Source organism: Vigna unguiculata, chromosome 4, assembly GCF_037176805.1.
Source record: "Vigna unguiculata cultivar grain cowpea cultivar isolate G323 ecotype 2 chromosome 4, ASM3717680v1, whole genome shotgun sequence".
Taxonomy (NCBI): domain Eukaryota; kingdom Viridiplantae; phylum Streptophyta; class Magnoliopsida; order Fabales; family Fabaceae; genus Vigna; species Vigna unguiculata.
Window position 1 is genome coordinate 28,642,494 of NC_140795.1, and position 20,103 is coordinate 28,662,596.

Below are 20,103 nucleotides of genomic sequence, written 5' to 3' on the forward strand. Positions count from 1 at the left end.
CTTTATAACCATGTTCATAATCAATATCACGATCACCATCGTGAAAATATGATGAGATGCCTCGAGCCAAGGGACCTACAACAAGAGCCATGGCTAGGAGAATACAAGAGGAATGGGCCTTAAATGCGCATGCAAGGCCCAAGACGAACTTCACATGGGCCAAGGAAGATGTGAAGACCTAGCCTAGGAAATTTTGCTTGTAAATACTAGATTAGGATTTTATTTTAGGCTTTGTATTTTGGGCCCATTAGAATAGGGTTTTCTTTGGGCCATGTATTGGGCCTTAGAGGAAATTGAGCTTTTGAAGTAATTTTGGACCAAAAAGGGGAATTGGGCCAAATGGGCCAAGAGTAGTGTGTCTACTCTAGAAAAGCCTAGAAGCTTCTCAAACTTGCTCTCAAAGGATGAGAGTTAGCTTCCCATGGCAAGACAAGTGTGACTTGCTTAGGTGGCAAGTCACACCTCCCACATGCTCCTTTTTGGCTCCAAAATTCAACTTTCTAGACTCCTTTTTCCCTCCACTTTTTGGAGACTCCTTGGTCTCCTTTTAGCCTATAAATAGAAGGCTTAAAAGATGTATTTTTCAGCTTGAAATTGAGTAATGAATTGCTGCCCAAATTTGTGCACAAATCTCTTTTGAGCTCACCTTAGAGTAAACTCTTCTCTAGTTTACTCTAGTCTTCTTCCTTAGGAGTTGGCCTCACCTCTCTTAAGAATCCTTTCACCTACACCAAACCAAACACCTTAAGCTTCTTTCCTTCATGCTTCCGCATCCAACTGTTGGCAAAAGCAATACAAGTCTAAATACTGAAGCAAGATTTTGATGATGATAAAAGAAGCCTGAAAGCCATCCGGAAGACAATATGAAGACTACATGTTATTATGTTTAAAGCTATCTTGTAAAATGTAATTAGATTAAGTTAGAAGCAGCATTGTACAAGAAAATTCTAGCATTTCTCGAAATATCAAAATGATAATCGATTATCACTTGGAATAATCGATTATCCTAAGCTGAACAATTTTTTTCAAGAAAGCACTAGAATAATCGATTATTACTTCTGATAATCGATTATCTGCTCAAAAATTTGTTTTCCATAAACCACACTGGAATAATCGATTATCACTAGTGATAATCGATTATCCTGGTCTGTTGGGCGTGACTGTTCAGCTTTTTGACCTAATTTCTGGAACCCCTATTTAAGGAACCTCAGAGTTACTTCTCAATTACCTTTTTGAGAAGCTAGAGTACTAGTGCTGTGACTGCAAGAGAGTTCTCTGAAGTGTTCTCAATTGAAGCTTTGAAAAACCTAGTGTGGGTAGAGCGATAACTTTTCCTGAGAGGTGTTCTAGGAGATTGAGTGCTGCTGCTGTTGCTAGGAAAGCTAAGGTCAAGGTTCTCTGTGTGATTTAGAGAAAGGTGTTCATCTCTTGTGTGATTCAAGAGAGGTGTTTTCTTTCCTTACACTCTAAATATCTGATTGTAAATCTGTTACTTGTTAGTGATTTAGTTAATCTCGTTTTTAAGAGATTAACAACTGGACGTAGGGTCTTTTGATCCGAACCAGTATAAATACTTGTGTTCAATCTTCTTCTCTATCTCTTTATTTCATCTATTATTGTGTTATAAAGAAATTATTTATTGATCTACTTGATAAATTTTGGAAAAATTTTAAAGTATTAATTTTATTATTTAAAAACCAATTCACCCCCCTTTTGGTTTTGTCTGCACGCTCAAACATTCCGCTGCGCGATACCAACAATTGGTACCGGAGCTTGCTTTGATAGTTATTCAAAATTTTCGAAAATGGTTGGACAAAATCAAACCTTTGCCGAGGGCGCATCTATCAACAGACCTCCTCTATTTACTGGTGAAAATTATCCTTTCTGGAAAGTTAGGATGCAAATTTTTCTGGAATCTGTTGATAGGGGTATTTGGGATGCTGTTTTAAATGGTCCATTTGTTCCTGTTAATATTGTAAATGATGTGCAGGAACCAAAGCCATTCTCGCAATGGACAGCAGACGAAAATAGAAGAGCCCAATATGATGTAAAAGCTAGAAATATAATTTCATCTGCCTTAACCCTAGATGAGTTTTACAGGATCTCAGTATGCATCAGTGCACAAGAAATGTGGGAAATATTGCGTGTAACCCATGAAGGAACAGACGATGTAAAAAGAGCACGCAAGAACTCCTTGATCCAAGAATACGAAATGTTTCGGATGCAGCAAGGAGAAACTATATACGATGTGCAGAAACGATTCACACATATCGTCAATCATCTCAAAGCTTTAGGTAAAACTTTTGACACTGATGAATTAAATATAAAAGTTCTTAAATCCTTGAACAGGACTTGGCAGCCAAAGGTGACAGCCATCACGGAGTCACAAAACCTTGCTACAATGACGATGGCAGCTCTGTTTGGAAAGTTGAGAGAACATGAGCTTGAATTGGGCAGATTAAATGATGAAGAAGATATTGGAAGAAAGAAGAACATAGCTTTTAAAACCGAAGTGGTTAAAGGCAAAAGACAAAAGGAAGAAGAAGATTCAGATGATGATGAAAACCTTAGTCTCATGATTAAGAAGTTTACAAAATTCATGAAGGCCAAAAGTAAAAATCAATTCAAGAGCAACAAGAAGGATAATCAAGGATCATCCTCAAATTTCAAATGTTATGGATGTGGAGAATCTGGACACGTCAAAGCTGACTGCCCAAATTCAAAGAAAAGTGAAGAAAAGAAGGGTAGAAAATTCTTCAAAAAGAAAGCATATATAGCTTGGGAAGACAATGCCTCAAGTTCATCAAATTCTAGCGATTCTGAAATTGAAGAAGCAAATCTATGTCTGATGGCCAATCATGATGATTCTGATAGTGAGATGACTTCTAAATCCAGAAGATCAATGTGGTATCTTGACAGTGGTTGTTCAAGACACATGACTGGAGATAAAAAGAAGTTTAAGAACTTTAAAAAGAAGGAACAAGGATTTGTCACTTATGGGGATAACAACAAAGGAAAAATACTTGGAACGGGTGATGTTGGTGGAGGAAATACTTTGGAGATCAAGGATGTACTGTATGTGGAAGGACTAAAACACAATCTTCTCAGTATAAGCCAATTATGTGATAAAGGACTCATAGTAATATTTGAGAGTGACTACTGCACTATTCATCAAAAGGACTCCAAAGAAGTAGCATTAAAAGGTATGAGACACAATAATATTTACTTAATTGATCTTGATACTGCATCATCTAGTGATATAACTTGTTTGGTTGTTAAAGAAGAAAATCCTTGGTTATGGCATAAACGAGCTGCTCATATTAACATGCAACAATTAAACAAACTAATTTCCAAAGAATTAGTTATTGGATTACCAAAAATAAAGTTTGAAAAAGATAAACTATGTGATGCATGTCAAAAAGGAAAACAAGTAAAATCTTCATTTCATTCAAAAAATGTAATTTCTACATCAAAACCTTTAGAACTTTTGCATATGGATTTATTTGGCCCTTCAAGGACAAAAAGCTTTGGAGGAAATTATTATGCTCTTGTTATTGTTGATGATTACTCACGATATACATGGACTTTCTTTCTCACACTAAAAAGTGAGGCATTCAAAGCTTTTAAAAAATTTGCAAAAGCTGTTCAAAATGAAAAAGATTTGAAAATTAAAGTTTTAAGAAGCGACCATGGTGGAGAATTTCAAAATGAATTATTTGAAAACTTTTGTGAAGAAAACGGAATTATGCATAATTTTTCTGCACCTAGAACTCAACAAAATGGAGTTGTAGAAAGGAAAAATAGATCTTTAGAAGAATTAGCTCGCACCATGTTGAACGAATATGATGTGCCTAAATATTTTTGGGCTGATGTTGTGAGCACTGCTTGTTATGTATTAAATAGAATGCTCATTAGACCAATTTTAAAGGTTACCCCCTATGAATTGTTTAAAGGAAGAAAGCCTAATGTAGCACATTTAAAAATATTTGGATGCAAATGCTTTGTTCTGAATAACGAAAAAGAAAATTTGGGTAAATTTGATTCTAAAGCTGATGAAGCTATTTTCTTAGGTTATTCATTAACTAGTAAAGCCTATAGGATTTTTAATAGAAGAACCTTGAATATGGAAGAATCTGTGCATGTTGTTTTTGATGAAATTGTGGACCTTGAGGAGAACCCTCTTGAGTCAAATAAAACAAATGCAGGTGATGAAGAATATTTCAAAGAAGCCCTTGATGAGATGTATCTATATGAAAATCCACTGACTGAACCTGAAGATCTTGCCAAAAGCTGGAAATCACCTAGAGGATTATCTCTGGAAAATGTCATTGGAGATATATCAAAGGGAGTTATTACTAGAAATATGTCAAATTTCTGTATGACTGTTGCCTTTGTTTCATAGATAGAACCCAAAAGTATAGACGAAGCTCTTCAAGATGATCAATGGTGCATTGCAATGCAAGAAGAGCTGAATCAATTTGAAAGGAATGAAGTTTGGGAACTCATTCCTAGGGATGATTCACACCAAGTAATAGGAACAAAATGGGTGTTCAGAAACACGCTGGATGAGGATGGAAACATCACTAAAAACAAAGCCAGACTTGTAGCAAAGGGATACAGACAAGAAGAAGGTATAGACTATGATGAGACTTATGCTCCAGTTGCCAGGTTAGAAGCTATACGCTTACTTCTTGCCTATGCTTCTCTCATGAAATTCAAACTATATCAGATGGATGTCAAAAGTGCTTTTTTAAATGGATTTATAAAACAAAATGTGTATGTTGAACAACCACCTGGCTTTGAAGACTATAAGTTTCCTAATCACATTTATAAATTAAAGAAAGCATTGTATGGATTAAAACAAGCACCTAGATCTTGGTATGAACGATTAAGTACATTTTTGTTAGAAAATGATTTTGAAAGAGGTAAAATTGATTTAACTCTGTTTATCAAAAGAGTAAATAAACATATTTTGCTAGTTCAGATTTATGTAGATCACATAATATTTGGGTTTACTGATAGTTCACTATGTAAAGGCTTTGCAAGCATAATGCAGGGAGAGTTTGAAATGTCAATGATGGGAGAGTTGACATTCTTTTTGGGTCTTCAAATTAAGCAAATGGAAAATGGAACTTTCATTTCTCAATCTAAGTACTGCAAAGAAGTACTTAAGAAATTTGGAATGGATACTGCTAAGGAAGCAAGTACTCCTATGGGAACCTCCTGCTACTTAGATAAAGATGAATCAGGAATAGAGGTAAATCAAACTATGTTTAGAGGCATGATAGGTTCTTTGTTGTATCTTACTGCTAGTAGGCCTGACATTATGCAATTTGTATGTGTGTGTGCTCGTTTTCAAGCCAATTCAAAAGAATCACATCTTACTGCAGTAAAAAGAATTTTAAAATACTTAAAAGGTACTGCATGTTTTGGACTATGGTATCCTTCAGGAGCATCTCCTAATTTGATAGGCTATTCAGATGCTGATTATGGTGGTTGTAAAATAGATAGAAAAAGTACTAGTGGTACTTGTCACCTCTTAGGTAGTTCATTAGTCTCTTGGCACTCAAAGAAACAAGCTTGTGTGGCTTTGTCAACTACAAAGGTTGAATACATAGCAGCTGAAAATTGTTGTGCTCAAATTCTTTGGATGAAACAACAACTAGAAGACTATAATATCTTTTTAAATCACATACCTCTAAAATGTGATAATACTAGTGCTATTAATTTAACCAAAAATCCCATAATGCACTCTAGGACAAAGCATATTGAAATAAGACATCATTTCCTAAGAGATCACATTAATAAAGGAAATTGTGAAATAGAATATGTAGATACAAAGCATCAATTAGCTGATATCTTTACAAAACCTTTAGCTAAAGATAGATTTTATGAACTAAGAAGAGACTTAGGCATATTAGAGATCTCTTAAAATGCTAAAAATTCACAATCCTTAAAAAATCCGAAAAATAGCGTAAATAATCGATTACAAGTGTCAATAATCGATTATCAGACTCTCTTCAAAAAAAAATCCCAAAACATACTGGAATAATCGATTATTTTGGGTAATAATCGATTATCCTTAAAATCTCTTCCTAAAAATTCAAAAACATTTTGTCATAATCGATTATTCAGGGCCATAATCGATTATCCTTAATTCTGAGCCAAAAATCAAAACTCACTGGAATAATCGATTATCACTTAGGATAATCGATTATCAGCTCGTCAGACTTCATATTTTGTCCAGTTTATGAACCAATAATCGATTATCATCTTAGAATAATCGATTATTACACGTCGTTGGACCAACAAACTTCAAAAACTAGCCGTTGCAACGGCTAGATTTTCATCAAATCGCGTGTATATGGCCGTTGGAGTCTTCTCTCTATAAATATTAGCCATTTTTGTCACCAGAACACTCTTTTCTCTCCATCAACACTCAAGACCCTCTCCCTTTCTCATTCTCTCACAAAACTCTTAAAGGCTTCCCTCTCTTTTACCTAAACCATGGCTGAATCCTCTCGTAGAAAAATTCCTACACGCAGAAGGACTGCATCTCGTGCCTCTCATTCCTCAACTGCACCAAGAACAACCTCCATTGAAGGATGGATTTCAGATGAAGAAAGACGTTCTGAATTCATCACACTATGGAAAGACAAACCCCTCATCACTCCAAAATTCATCCAGTCTCAATGGTTTGTAAATCGCCATTTCACCATTCAAAACTTTCTGGCTGAACAAGGTGTGAAATTCTTCACAGAGATGCGAGGCACTTACTATCTAGATTTGGTTCGAGCCTTTTATTTCAACTACAAATTCAGAGATGGAGTTGGGTTCACAAAAGTGAAAGGTATCGACATCATTTTAGATGATGATATTTGGGAAAATGTTGCACAATTTCCCATTCATGATGGCACATCTCCCATTCTCACGGCTGGCATAGAAGGGTTCAACAGAATTTTTGCATATAGATCCTTTATGCGACGCCCAGATCAAGAAATTGGTCGTCAATTACTAGCTGGACCTCTCAAAATCGATGAGCGTCTACTTCACTATCTCATTGTTTGGATTTTATGTCCACGTGGTACAAATCACGCACAGTGCAGTGAAGCCGATCTTATGATAATATATGCCATGCTCAACCACATCCCCATCTATTGGCCAAGCATCATTCTTGACACCATGCTAAAAGCCAAACGATTGCCTCAATATCCTCTTCCGTATTCCTTGCTCATCTCTCGTATTTGTGAGTATAAAGGGGTAAATGTCTCTGATGAACAGTCTCATAAGACAACTGCAGCAAACAAAATTGCAGAAAACTCCTTGAAGCAGATGAAATTTATTCCTTTTGGGAATACCTACATTCACAAGGATGATATGCCTTCTTCGGACAATGAAGAAGAAGAAAATCCTCCCACTGCTCCTACTCCTCCTGTTGACACACATATTGGATCATCCAGTGGTGTTGGTAGCTCATCCTCTTCTTTAGAGGATCACATTTTAAATCTCAATCAGAGGCTTGAAGAATTCTTTCTTCTCTCCACTCACAGACATGAAGAAGTCACTGGCTTAATTAGAGGATTAGATTCTAGGATCTCTAACTTAGAACATAAATTTGATAAATATGAGGATGATGATGACATGAGCCAAGATTTTTAAAAGTCTACATCATAGTCTCATTGTTTGCAATTGTAATATGTTTTCCAGTTTTATTTTTGAATATAAGTATATTTGTCTTGTTATTCTTTACCTATGCCAAATTGAGGGGGAGCCTCTTTATTAAAACCTTTTTCATATGATCAAAACAGGGGGAGAAAAAGTTTAAACATTTAAACCAAACAGTGCTACTAACAAATCTCCTTGTAAGATATTTTGATTGTAGATACTTTAAACATATTGTTTTGATCATCATCAAAAAGGGGGAGATTGTTGGCAAAAGCAATACAAGTCTAAATACTGAAGCAAGATTTTGATGATGATAAAAGAAGCCTGAAAGCCATCCGGAAGACAATATGAAGACTACATGTTATTATGTTTAAAGCTATCTTGTAAAATGTAATTAGATTAAGTTAGAAGCAGCATTGTACAAGAAAATTCTAGCATTTCTCGAAATATCAAAATGATAATCGATTATCACTTGGAATAATCGATTATCCTGAGCTGAACAAATTTTTTCAAGAAAGCACTGGAATAATCGATTATTAATTCTGATAATCGATTATCTGCTCAAAAATTTGTTTTCCATAAACCACACTGGAATAATCGATTATCACTAGTGATAATCGATTATCCTGATCTATTGGGCGCGACTGTTCAGCTTTTTGACCTAATTTCTGGAACCCCTATTTAAGGAACCTCAGAGTTACTTCTCAATTACCTTTTTGAGAAGCTAGAGTACTAGTGCTGTGACTGCAAGAGAGTTCTCTGAAGTGTTCTCAATTAAAGCTTTGAAAAACCTAGTGTGGGTAGAGCGATAACTGTTCCTAAGAGGTGTTCTAGGAGATTGAGTGCTGCTGCTGTTGCTAGGAAAGCTAAGGTCAAGGTTCTTTGTGTGATTCAGAGAAAGGTGTTCATCTCTTGTGTGATTCAAGAGAGGTGTTTTCTTTCCTTACACTCTTAATATCTGATTGTAAATCTGTTACTTGTTAGTGATTTAGTTAATCTCGTTTTTAAGAGATTAACAACTGGACGTAAGGTCTTTTGATCCGAACCAGTATAAATACTTGTGTTCAATCTTCTTCTCTATCTCTTTATTTCATCTATTATTGTGTTATAAAGAAATTATTTATTGATCTAATTGATAAATTTTTGAAAAATTTTAAAGTATTAATTTTATTATTTAAAAACCAATTCACCCCCCTCTTGGTTTTGTCTGCACGCTCAAACATTCCGCTGCGCGATACCAACACCAACACCATCCATGGAGCCTCCATTCTTCATGCAAGCTTCAATGGAGACAAGAAGAAGCCATCAAAATATAAATCAAATCTTGTTGTATTCACTTCTAGGAATGTAGCAGAATCAATTTGGACAGGTTTCATGATTTTCTATCAAAAGCTCATTGTTTTGTTCAGCCATACAAAGGCATGAAATAAATTCATAATATTTATTCCTGCATTGACTTCTGGGAATGGAGCAGATTAGGTGAATCTCATGATTTTTCATCAAAAGTTTTATTGCTTTGTCCAGTCAGCCTTACATAGGCATGAAAAAAATTCACAATATTTGTGAAATCTCTTTTCACAATATTTTGGTCGCATGAGCAAATTAGTTGCTTAGATGATTTATTTCTTTATTTAATGGTATCCCAATATCCATTACATCTAAATGTATTTCAACATTTAAAATCCAATATAAGGAATTCTTCCTTGTAATATCAAGGGTCACAAATCCAAATTATTATTATTCACTTTTGTTTATTAATGTTCTATCTTCAACTAAGTTGCAAAGGAAGAAGCTTAATTGTAAGACATTATTTTGACATTATTTTGGCTATTCGTAATGTAGTAGTATGATTTTTTTTTTCTGAAAAATACCATTTTTTTTCTCATTGAAAACTGTATTTTTTTGAACAAGTGAAAGAAGTAATTTAATAAGTACTGTTTTTACATCCTAACTATTTATAATAAAAAAATGAATGTGCAAATTAGAATTATTTCCTCCTATAAAGTAATCTTCCATATGTGTCACTTTGATTATATCTTATTTTAATAATAGAAATACACTATGAACGCATATTTACATGATAAACACATATTTAATCATGCATACCACATTGACAAAATATTTTATTATTATTATTATTATTATTATTCTTATTTATAAACGAATATAAATAAATCAGTTTTTTAAAATAATTTCAAGGTATGTTTTTAAATTTTTTTAATAATTTTTTATTGATTTAACAAGGACTTAAGTACAATTATTTTATATTTACTGTAAATTTGAAAAAAAAAATATTAGACGAGTCATCTCATAGCAAAATATATTTTACAAGTTTGTCGATACACTAATTAGGTGACTGTAACAATATACATTAGACGAGTCTGTTCATATACATATTAGATGAGTCTATTAATATACATTAGACTACTCCATCGATTATCTAATTAGACAAATCTATACACATTTAGATAAGTTTGTCAACATAATGATTAGAAGAATCGAACAATACAAATTAAATGAGTGTGTTAATACATTAAAGTATAACAACACATATTAGACAAGTTTGTCGATAGATTGATTAGACAAATCTATTGATGAAGTTAATTAAGAAGAGTTTTAAAAATATGAAAAATGTTAACTATTAGGCTTAAAAACAAAAACACACACACCAAAGATTTTTTGGTGGATTTAAATTAACCTCTTTTTTTCTTAAAATAAGATGCTAGTGGATATCAATAAGGGTGATGATCATGATAACTAAAAAATTTGAAGATTGCAAGAATAATTTTTTTTTTATGAAAATAAGATAATATATCATAAAAAAACGTAACATATAATATATAAAAATATAATAAATATAACAAAAGTTTGTGGCAAAAAATTGGTTTTAAAAATATAGAACACGTTACTCGTTCGTAGGCAACCATTTTGGCATTAGTGATAGGGGCGAGCTTCTTTTAGGATATTAAAAAATAAAAGAAAATGATATATGATAAAAGAAAAAATTATTAAATTGAACATATGTTATATATATATATATATATATATAATATTTTTAATGAATTTTTTCAAATAGAGAAAACAACTACTTAAAGCTTTTGACTATATGCCAATCGTATTAGTGTTGATTTTGAAGTGAGTATTTACTAAAGTTTTATATGAAATCATATGATAAATAAAACAACACAAAAAGAATTGTTTTTAAAGTTGTCACTCCAACTTAATGTATGGAAACTTGGATAAATGTGTTATTAGATGATTTGTAATTTGGCAGGAAAGATTGCACAAGGAAGGTTTTCATTTTATTTCACAAAAGATTATACGAGATTGCACAAGAAGGTTGATTTGCAATTTTGTTCACAAAGAAGTTTATGAAAGTTTGCAATTTTGTCAAAAAAAAATTGCATGTTGAGCAGTAATACTTTTTCTTGACTATTCATAGATGTAGACATTGAGGTGTTAAACCACATTAAATTTTCTTATGTGCTTTTACTTATAATTCTACTATTATCTATGGGTATGCTTATGCTGAAGAGATTATATTCTTATTGCGTGATTCCTAACAATTGGCAGTGGTGGTCGTGGATTATAGGGGATGGTGGTTCTTTATTGTGAAGCCTAACTTGGAGAGAAAAGATAAGAGAGGAGTATGTTAGTTCTATCATGAATATGTTTGCCTCTCCTCCTTAAGCATGAAAAGCGTATGTTGATTGACATTATTTTACCTTTATTTCTTTCCTGTTTCTTGCTTTCCAACCTTCTTTTCTTGTTAAACACAATTTGAATAGTGATAAAACTTTGGCAAAATTGTGAGAGAATGGATGTCTTTTATTTTTTTGAGTTTTATCTTGAGTGTGAGCTTCAAGTGACGACTCTGCCTGACTAATCTCAGAACCTTCTTCATTCATCTCTATTTAGTTCTCATTCCAATCGACTTATTTTTTCAATTACTTAAGTCTTGAACCCCGTAAGTCGCAATTTCCATTTACTTTCCAATTGTTTCCATCTTTAAGTCTTCTTGAGGTGTCATCATTGTGTTTTTATTTAACCGAACAATTTTTTAATCCAAGTATATCTAGTTTACTTGATTTTCATAGTCGAATTGAACAACGCAATTTGCTTTTGAACCACACTTGATAATTTACAATGCATTTTAGCTTGTATCAATAATGCCCATTTATACATTTTTTGTGGGTTTTTAGTTGAATTAACGGGTCTGTGTGCAAGGTAGGATAACTCTAGTATGGGGATGTTTAAGGTGTGCTAATATCTATATTAACCTTTATATTATTATCATAACATGGATTGAGATAATGTCTATCACAATATGCATTATGATCTCGATCCTCTCCTATACACCCCAAAAATAATATTGGAGAGATATTGTCTTATTGGTATGGGTTTAAAGACACTGAACTTTTTAGGATGGGTTTAAAGACACTGAACTTTTTAGGATGGGTTTTAGAGATGAGGCCAGGTGAATTGGGATTTAGAGTGGGATCAACAAAGTTAACCTTTTTGGGCCAGTTGAACTAGGCTTTGAGGTGGGAAGGTTTAGTGCTTAGAATGAGGTCATATAAATTGCACTTATTGGATAAGGTGAACTTACTTTTAAGGTCAAATGAACTTGGCTTGGAGGTCAGGGCCAACAAAGCTATGCTTTGAAAGTCGAGTGTTTTAGAAATGAGGTCGGATGAATTGCGCTTATTAGATCATATGAACTTGTACTTTAAGGGTCAGGTGAGTTGGGCTTCGAGGTAGGGCTGACAAAGGTAGTTTTTTTTTCTTAGGTCTAATGAACTTGGCTTTGGGGGTTACATGAATTAGGCTTTGAGGTAGGGCTAGCACAGCTAGGTTTTTTTTCTTAGGTCTTACGAACTTGGCTTTGAGGGTTACATGAATTAGGCTTTGAGGTAGGGCTAACAAAGTTAAGGTTTTTCAAGTTAGATGAGGCTTTGAGGAGTAAGTGAACCAGACTTAGAGATATTGGGCTTATTGGATTGGGCTTAGCGATTAGAACAAGTGAATTGAGCTTCTTAGGCTAGGTGAACTTGGACCTTGAGGTGGGGGCCAACAAAGCTGGATTTTAAGGCTTGGTTAACTAGATTTTAAGGTTTAGATGAATTGCGATTTTGAGGTTGGGCTAGCATAGCTGGGTTTCTCAAGAGCTAGAACTATTGGTTCGAAGTGTTAAGTGAATCTGGTTTGATTGTGGGGGTAGCAAAGTTAGGCTTTTTGGTAAGACAAACTAGCTTACTAGTATTGGGCTTAGACAAGTGATACTAATTACATTAAGTTTTGGGGGACTGGTAAATTGGGCTTTGAAGGACATCTAAGCTAGGCTTATCAGGTAGGAGATGGATTTTGAACTTGAGTTGACCAAGCAAGGTGAGTGACTCGTTTATTCATGAAGCTGATGTAATGGATGTATGTATGCATGACTGCTCTGACTCCCCCTTTTTTATTTGAATTATTTGAAATCAATTCTTTGGTCTCATCAGTATATGGAGAAACTTTTTCTTTTATAATTTTTTGAAGCATTATTTGAGTAGTGTGCATGAAATTGTCAAGGGTGTTCGGAAAGCTTGAATTTCAACAAGGGATCATTGATGAGATGATGAAGATAAACTAGGGAGTTGCCCCAGTTTGAAAGTTTTGAATTGGTTTTAGGATACAAGATGTGTTTTATGACATGATGAGGTTGAAAAATGATGGGATACTTCAAAAGTTGCCCCAATTTGAAAGTTTCAATTTTGACATGGGATGGTTGATAAAGATAAACTAAGGAGTTGCCCCAGTTTAAGAGTTTGGGATCAGATCCAAGACACCACAAGTGTTTGGGCTTACCGCACCTTATGATGTGACTTTGTCAGCCAAGTTAAAAAGATCTACCATTGTGAAATGATTGGTTACAAGGTATTGTAAATGGAGCAATTGCTCTAGTTTGAATGTTGAAGTGAGAGAAAGTGATAATGGTAAGAAAATGGATTGGTCTGAATTTAAGTTGAACAAGAAGGAGAAAAAAAGTGACTTCTTCGGGAAGAAATAAAGGTAAAATCCATGAAGAATGCAATGAAAGAAAGGGATGCCCCATATTTGACAGATTATTCATGCTAATTTTGGGGCTTTTGTAACTTACTAAAAAAAGAATATGCCTCAATTTTTGAAAGCAAATCTCAGAGCATGTTTTTATTCAACTTTTTTTCAACCGTTTTTTCAATTTCTTTTTTTTAGGAGAAACTGTTGACATGTTAAAACACTTTTTCCTTTAAATTCAAACTTACGAAAGATAACAACAAACAATCATTGATTTGTGTGGACTTTATGGAGCTTGTAATGTGGTTGAGGTTGATGGGTATGAAAGAAAATGAATACTAAAGGTCCAAAAGTGTTTTATTCATGCGACAACTTGCCCCTAGTTTTTGTTGATTTTTTTTTATTTTTCTTAGACCGCCCAAAAGGCTTTTTGGTCTAAAGACTTTTCTTTCATTTTTTTTGTTTTTTTTTTTGTTCTGAGATTTGCTTCCATTCATTATACAAGAGTGCCCCCATTTCATGATGATTCTTCATGAACATTGCAAACAAGGCCATGGTAAAAAAAAGGATGGAAAAAGGAATGAATTTGAACAACTTTATGTCATGCATATTAGGCGAATGCTTCAAAAGTAGTGATATCAGAATCATTAATTTTTTTTTTCAATTAACTAATTTGATCAAAGAATGTTTTACTTTTCACTTCCTACAAGAAAGATTCTAAGAGTCTCAATGTAAATAAAATGGGAAACAATTTATTGCAAAGTAACTTTATTTTTATTTTCTTTTTTTCTTCAAAATTTTATGTTGATGCAATATGTGATTGAAAAATCACACACACACACACACACACACACACACACACACACATATATATATATATATATATATATATATATATATATACGTAACAACCGACATGTGAGTGAATGTGATACATTATGCAGGATGACATGAGGATGTATGCTATGAATTTGAAGATATGTACACAATATAATGAAAGAAGATTATATGTGAATGCAATGTATGTTTATGCCTTAGAGGGTACTTATTCCAATATTATGATGATGTGATCCTAATTAAAGAAACACCATGAATGATATGCAAATAACTAACAAGCCTAAATGTTATTATGATGAAAGATGTTGTGCACTTATCAATATGTTATGCATGATATGTCATTAACTTATCTAATGGAATGCAATGTATGTTTAGGCCTCAAGAGACATTTATTCACATGATATGATGGTGAAAAAGTTATGTGTTCACTAAAAATGCTACATATGATATGTAATCAATTGATAACCTAAATGATACGCGCTTATTAATAGGCTTGATGTGAAATTATTTGATGCAATGGATCACAATGCATGTTTATGCCTTAAGAGATGTTTATCCATATGATATGTTGATAAAAGATGTGATGTACTTATTAGTATGTCATGCATGATATGCAGTTAACCGACAAGTCTAAATGATGTGTTGGTTAAAGACATCGTGCACTTATCAGTATGTTATGCATGATATGCAATTAACTAACAAGTCTAAATGATGGGTTGGGTGAAAGTTGCAAAGATTAATACGAAGAAAAAAAGGTGAGTGATGAATGAATCAATTATCTCCCTTTCGTGCCTTAATAGAGGTTTGACACTTAAAAGTCTAAGGCGAATTACATGCACTCACACGGATGGTTTCCTAAACTTAAGATCAAGGTCACTAGAGCTATGATTCCCTTCACAGTATTTCTGACAAGGATTGAGTAATCAACTCGGTGTGGAAACACAAATAAAGAGAACAGACTCTAGTTGGGGTTCTCACAATAGCCAAGTAGGAAGTGTATCTCAAGTGGCATTGCTACATAACCCCTCTAATTCTAAGTTGTACTCAGACCCGGGTATAGGGCCTCACTCATTATATGCACAAGGTGTGTGTGTGTGTGAAGGGAGAGTGCAAAATAGCCAAAAAAATCACACACAAATACATAAGAATTTCTTCGATCCCATAGTTCAATATCTAGAAAGAATGATTACGAAAAAAAATACAAATATTCAACAAAACACACAAATCGAAAAACAAGGGGGAAATAAACGTTAAAAAAAACATTAATTCTGCATATTTAATTAACTGGCTTGACTCTCTAACAAGCCCCAGTGGAGTTGCCATCTATTGCAACCTAAATCGCGACGGGACGGTGACTAAGGGATAAATAGTTGAAAAACAGAGTTTGGAGTCGCCACCATAGTTTATTCTTTAAAACTATGGAAAAACCATAAAATAAGAATTGGTCCGCGAAAATCAGATTTTGGGTTCGGGAATCGGTTACATGTAGGGAAGGTATTAGCACCCTACAACGTTCGTCCTAAGACGGTACCTTTAATCAAATATGCAAAATAGATGTGATTTTTATAAATGTTTATTTTCCCCAAAAATAAAACTAAAAGTGTATAAAAGAAACAAAAATATATATTTTAACTTTTGGGCCCAACGAGAATTAACCTAGGTCCTACGTATTTCCATTTAAAATGGAAAATCAGGGACCACGTAGTTCTAGACAAAAAGACTATTTAGAAAATACTTTTGAAATATTTTGGATTTTTGGAAATTGAACCCGACAAGGATTGACCTCGGTCCTATGTATCTCCATTAATAATAGAGAATTAGGGATCACGTAGTTCTTTAGAAAACATTTGTCAGTAGAACATTTTTATAAAAAGATGTGTTAGAATTTGTGAGTAGAAAAGATTTTAATTTTAGTGTTATATTTTGTAAAACCTGAATTATGAATATAAAAAGATGTTTTGAATAATTTTAGAATAACCAAATTAGAAATATATGCAAAGTGATTTTAAAAAATAAAATTAATCGAATTAGAAATGTATATTAAGTGATTTGAAATATTAAAATAACCAAATTGGAAGTGCATCCAAAGTAGTTTAAAACATTATAATAACCAACTTAGAATTGCATCTAATATGGGTTTAAAATATTAAAATAATCAAATTAGAAGTGCATCCAAAGTAATTAAAAATATTGGAATAACCAAATTGGAAGTGCATCCAAAGTGGTTTAAAATCTTAAAAATAATTAAATTAGAAGTGCATCTAAGGTGGTTTAAAATATTAAGATAACCAAATTGAAAGTACATTCAAAGTGATTAAAAATCTTGAAATAACCAAATTAGAAAAACATCTAAAGTGATTTTAGAGTCTTCAATTAACCAAATTGGAAGTGCATCCAATGTGGTTTTAAAATCTTAAAATAAGGATATCAAAGTTAGAATATTAATAATAAAATAAGTGTTGTGAAATTGAAATAAAAGCTTATCTTAAACATGAAAAAAAAGTGCAAGTAATGAATCCTAGAGCTGCAAGCAGTAAATAATAAGCTAAAGACATGGGTGTAACTAATGAAATGTGGGGTGTAAATAGTAAGAGATTATGAGGTGCAATGAAAAGAAATGGCATGACCCAAATTTCTCTTGCTGCAAACCCTGACACACCAAATGTTTCACCTTCTCCCATCTCACGTGAGGCAGCATCCCTTTCCATCACCGTCGTGGCACGCACTGTGTAACGTCCTAGCCGGAAATTACTATTTAAAAATAAATAAGAAATAAGATTTATAAAAATCACATTTATTCTCGCAATTTCCCAAAAATGCAGGAAAATCAAAAGTTCAACATCGCTTCCGTGGTAATTAAAATCGTACTATTCAGTTATTACAAAACCAAACCATAAAAAATTACAAAAGAAAATCATAATAAAACTGAGTAAATAATCCCGTCGTGATCCCCACTCCGTCTCTACGTATCCGCCTGCTCACCTGCATTAACATCTGCTCCCATGTAACTGTTGGGTTTTTAATAAACTTAAATGTATTAACCACTATGGGTAACTAGCCGTTGTAAGAAACTAGCCGTTATGAGTGGTTAATGCACTAGCCGTTGGAGTCTAGGTAGTTAATGAGTTAGCCGTTTATAACCGTTGAGAGTACAATGGTGAGGAAATGTGGGTCTATAAATATAATGTATTGTAAGAACAAATTGAACACAAGAGGTGAATAAAGTTTGTTCACAAGATTATAGAGTTCTTGTCTAACAAAGTACTAACAAAGTGGTATCAAGAGCCAGTTAGCTTGAGTGTTTGAGTGAGAAAAAGAGAGAGCTAGAGAGCTTGAGTGCTTGAAAAAAGAGAGCTAAGTGTTTGAAAAAAAAGAGAGTGAGATGGCCAGTCTTACAAGCAGTATTTCCCTGCCCAAGTTGACAAAGGTCGTCAACTATGACAATTGGAGTCTCAAAATGAAGGCCCTTCTTGGATCCCAAGAAAATTGGGAGGTGGTTGAAGATGGTTTTGATGAACCAGCCAACACTACAGGTTGGTCAAATGCCTAGTTGAAAGAAGCGGTCCTGGTGGTAGAAGCCGAGGACAAGAAGAGAAAGAACAATCTGGTCAACAAAATTGGCACGGAAGAGGACGAGGTCCATGGGGAGGAGGTCAATCAAGCAACTCAAATGTTGAGTGCTTCAAGTGTGGCAAGTATGGCCATTATCCAAAGGACTGCTACTCGGGCAAGTGTTTCAATTGTGGTAAGTTCGGACATTTTGCCAAAGATTGTAGATCTGAAAGTAAAAAGGAAGAGACGATCAACCTCACAAAAGATGTTGAAGAAGAAGCAACATTGTGATGATGGCGCGTAGCTCGGGAGCCGAGCATAAGCAAGTGGAGAACTTGGCAAGAAGACCAAGTAGCATGGAGAACTCAGCAAAAAGGCTGAGTATAGTCGATAACTCGACAAGACAGTCGAGTAGCGTGGATAGGTCAGCAAGACATGTAGATAGCCCAAACAGGGTGGTGAAGCTTGTAGATACCCCAGACAATATGGGTGAGCATGAGACCAACTTAGTTAACTTGATGGAACGCCTACATAGCTCGGATAAGTTGGTGGAGCAAGTGGATTACTCAGATAGCTCGGTGGAGCATGTGAAAAGCTTGAGTAGCTCAGAATTTGAAGAAAAGCTTCTAATCCAAAGGTTAGAGATTGCAAAAGGAGACTTGCAACAGAGTTTTGAAAAGGAGGTTAGAGACAATTTAATTCTACAAGCAAGCTTAAAGAGAAGGAAACAGGCTTTGCAAAAGCGACACTTGGAATTTGAAGAAGATGTTTCAAGTTTGCAAGAACAGTTACAAATTGAGAAGGATCTGAGAACTGCACTAGAAGTGCAAGATGAGAAGTGGTGACTTGAAATGGATGAGGAGATTGAGGAGATTGAGCACAATAATACGAGGGTGTGGTATGATCTTTCAAAAGGAAATCGTCCTATTGACAAGAACTCAGTTAACGACAAGTCGGTCACAAAGACAAAGAACCCAATGAGTAACAAGTCGGCCAAAGAGAAGAACAAGTTTGCCAGTAAGGATGCAAAAACTGATAGCAGAGAACAAGTTAGTCACAGGGAAAGCGAAGTACAAGTCGACCATAGATAAAGTGAAAGGGAAGTCAGTCATGAAGAAAGCGAAGAACTTAACTATTCATGAAAGGGACAAGCACAATGTGAGAAGAGTTATTGCACGTTGGAAGCTGTGATGAAGAATAAAGGAACAAAGATGGAGAATAAAAGAAGCATTTAAGTTTACGGGGGAGTTTTGTTGGGTTTTTAATAAAATTAAATGTATTAACCACTATGGGTAACTAGCCGTTGTAAGAAACTAGCCGTTATGAGTGGTTAATGCATTAGCCGTTGGAGTCTAGGTAGTTAATGAGTTAGCCGTTTATAGCCGTTGAGAGTACAATGGTGATGAAATGTGGGTCTATAAATATAATGTATTGTAAGAACAAATTGAACACAAGAGGTGAATAAAGTTTGTTCACAAGATTATAGAGTTCTTGTCTAACAAAGTACTAACAATAACAAGTTACATGATCATCGCCACACACACGCAGATAGGGTGAGCTCATTTAAATAAAACCAAACAAATATAATATTAAATTCAACGCCGTGACATTAAAACTCTAGGTTAGTATTCTTCTCCCTTTTTCCTTTACTATCCACTTCCAGTACTTGCATTTAGACGTCTATCATTTCTATACCCTTTAGGTGAGAACAATGATCGATCTTTGCTGCACAAGTGTCTACTCGCCCCTCCGACTACAGGCCACCACCTGTTCAGACCGCCTAGCGGGCATCACACACCGCCAGGGGCCACGCGCCTGCAGCATCATCACTCCATCGTCACCGCTATGTTCCATCACAACTATAATAACAATTTACATCACAACCCTATGTTCCAGTCATACAACTATAATAAGATTACACCACACCCATTCAAACATGCCATCAAATCAAGTATTGTCATGCACCCATACTCTCCTTCACTTACCCCTTTAAACATGCCACATACATTCCAC

The 20,103-nt window shown here is 34.3% G+C and overlaps 1 protein-coding gene across 1 annotated transcript; it reads left to right on the top strand.

The window, feature by feature from the left end:
• The first annotated feature begins 1,804 nt into the window (after positions 1–1,804).
• Positions 1,805–18,381, top strand: LOC146886974 (uncharacterized). Its single transcript, XM_085671959.1, has 2 exons — positions 1,805–2,907; positions 18,072–18,381. Exons 1-2 carry the CDS (start codon positions 1,805–1,807, stop codon positions 18,379–18,381), a joined length of 1,413 nt encoding a protein of 470 aa, XP_085528085.1.
• The last annotated feature ends 1,722 nt before the right edge of the window (positions 18,382–20,103 follow it).

What these genes read in the sequence shown, in the direction of transcription:
- LOC146886974 (XM_085671959.1), top strand. Translation starts at nt 1,805, where the DNA reads ATGGTTGGACAAAATCAAACCTTTGCCGAGGGCGCATCTATCAACAGA. An exon ending in AAATCCAGAAGATCAATGTG is followed by an intron (nt 2,908 to 18,071) that starts GTATCTTGACAG and finishes CCAACACTACAG; the next exon opens with GTTGGTCAAATGCCTAGTTG.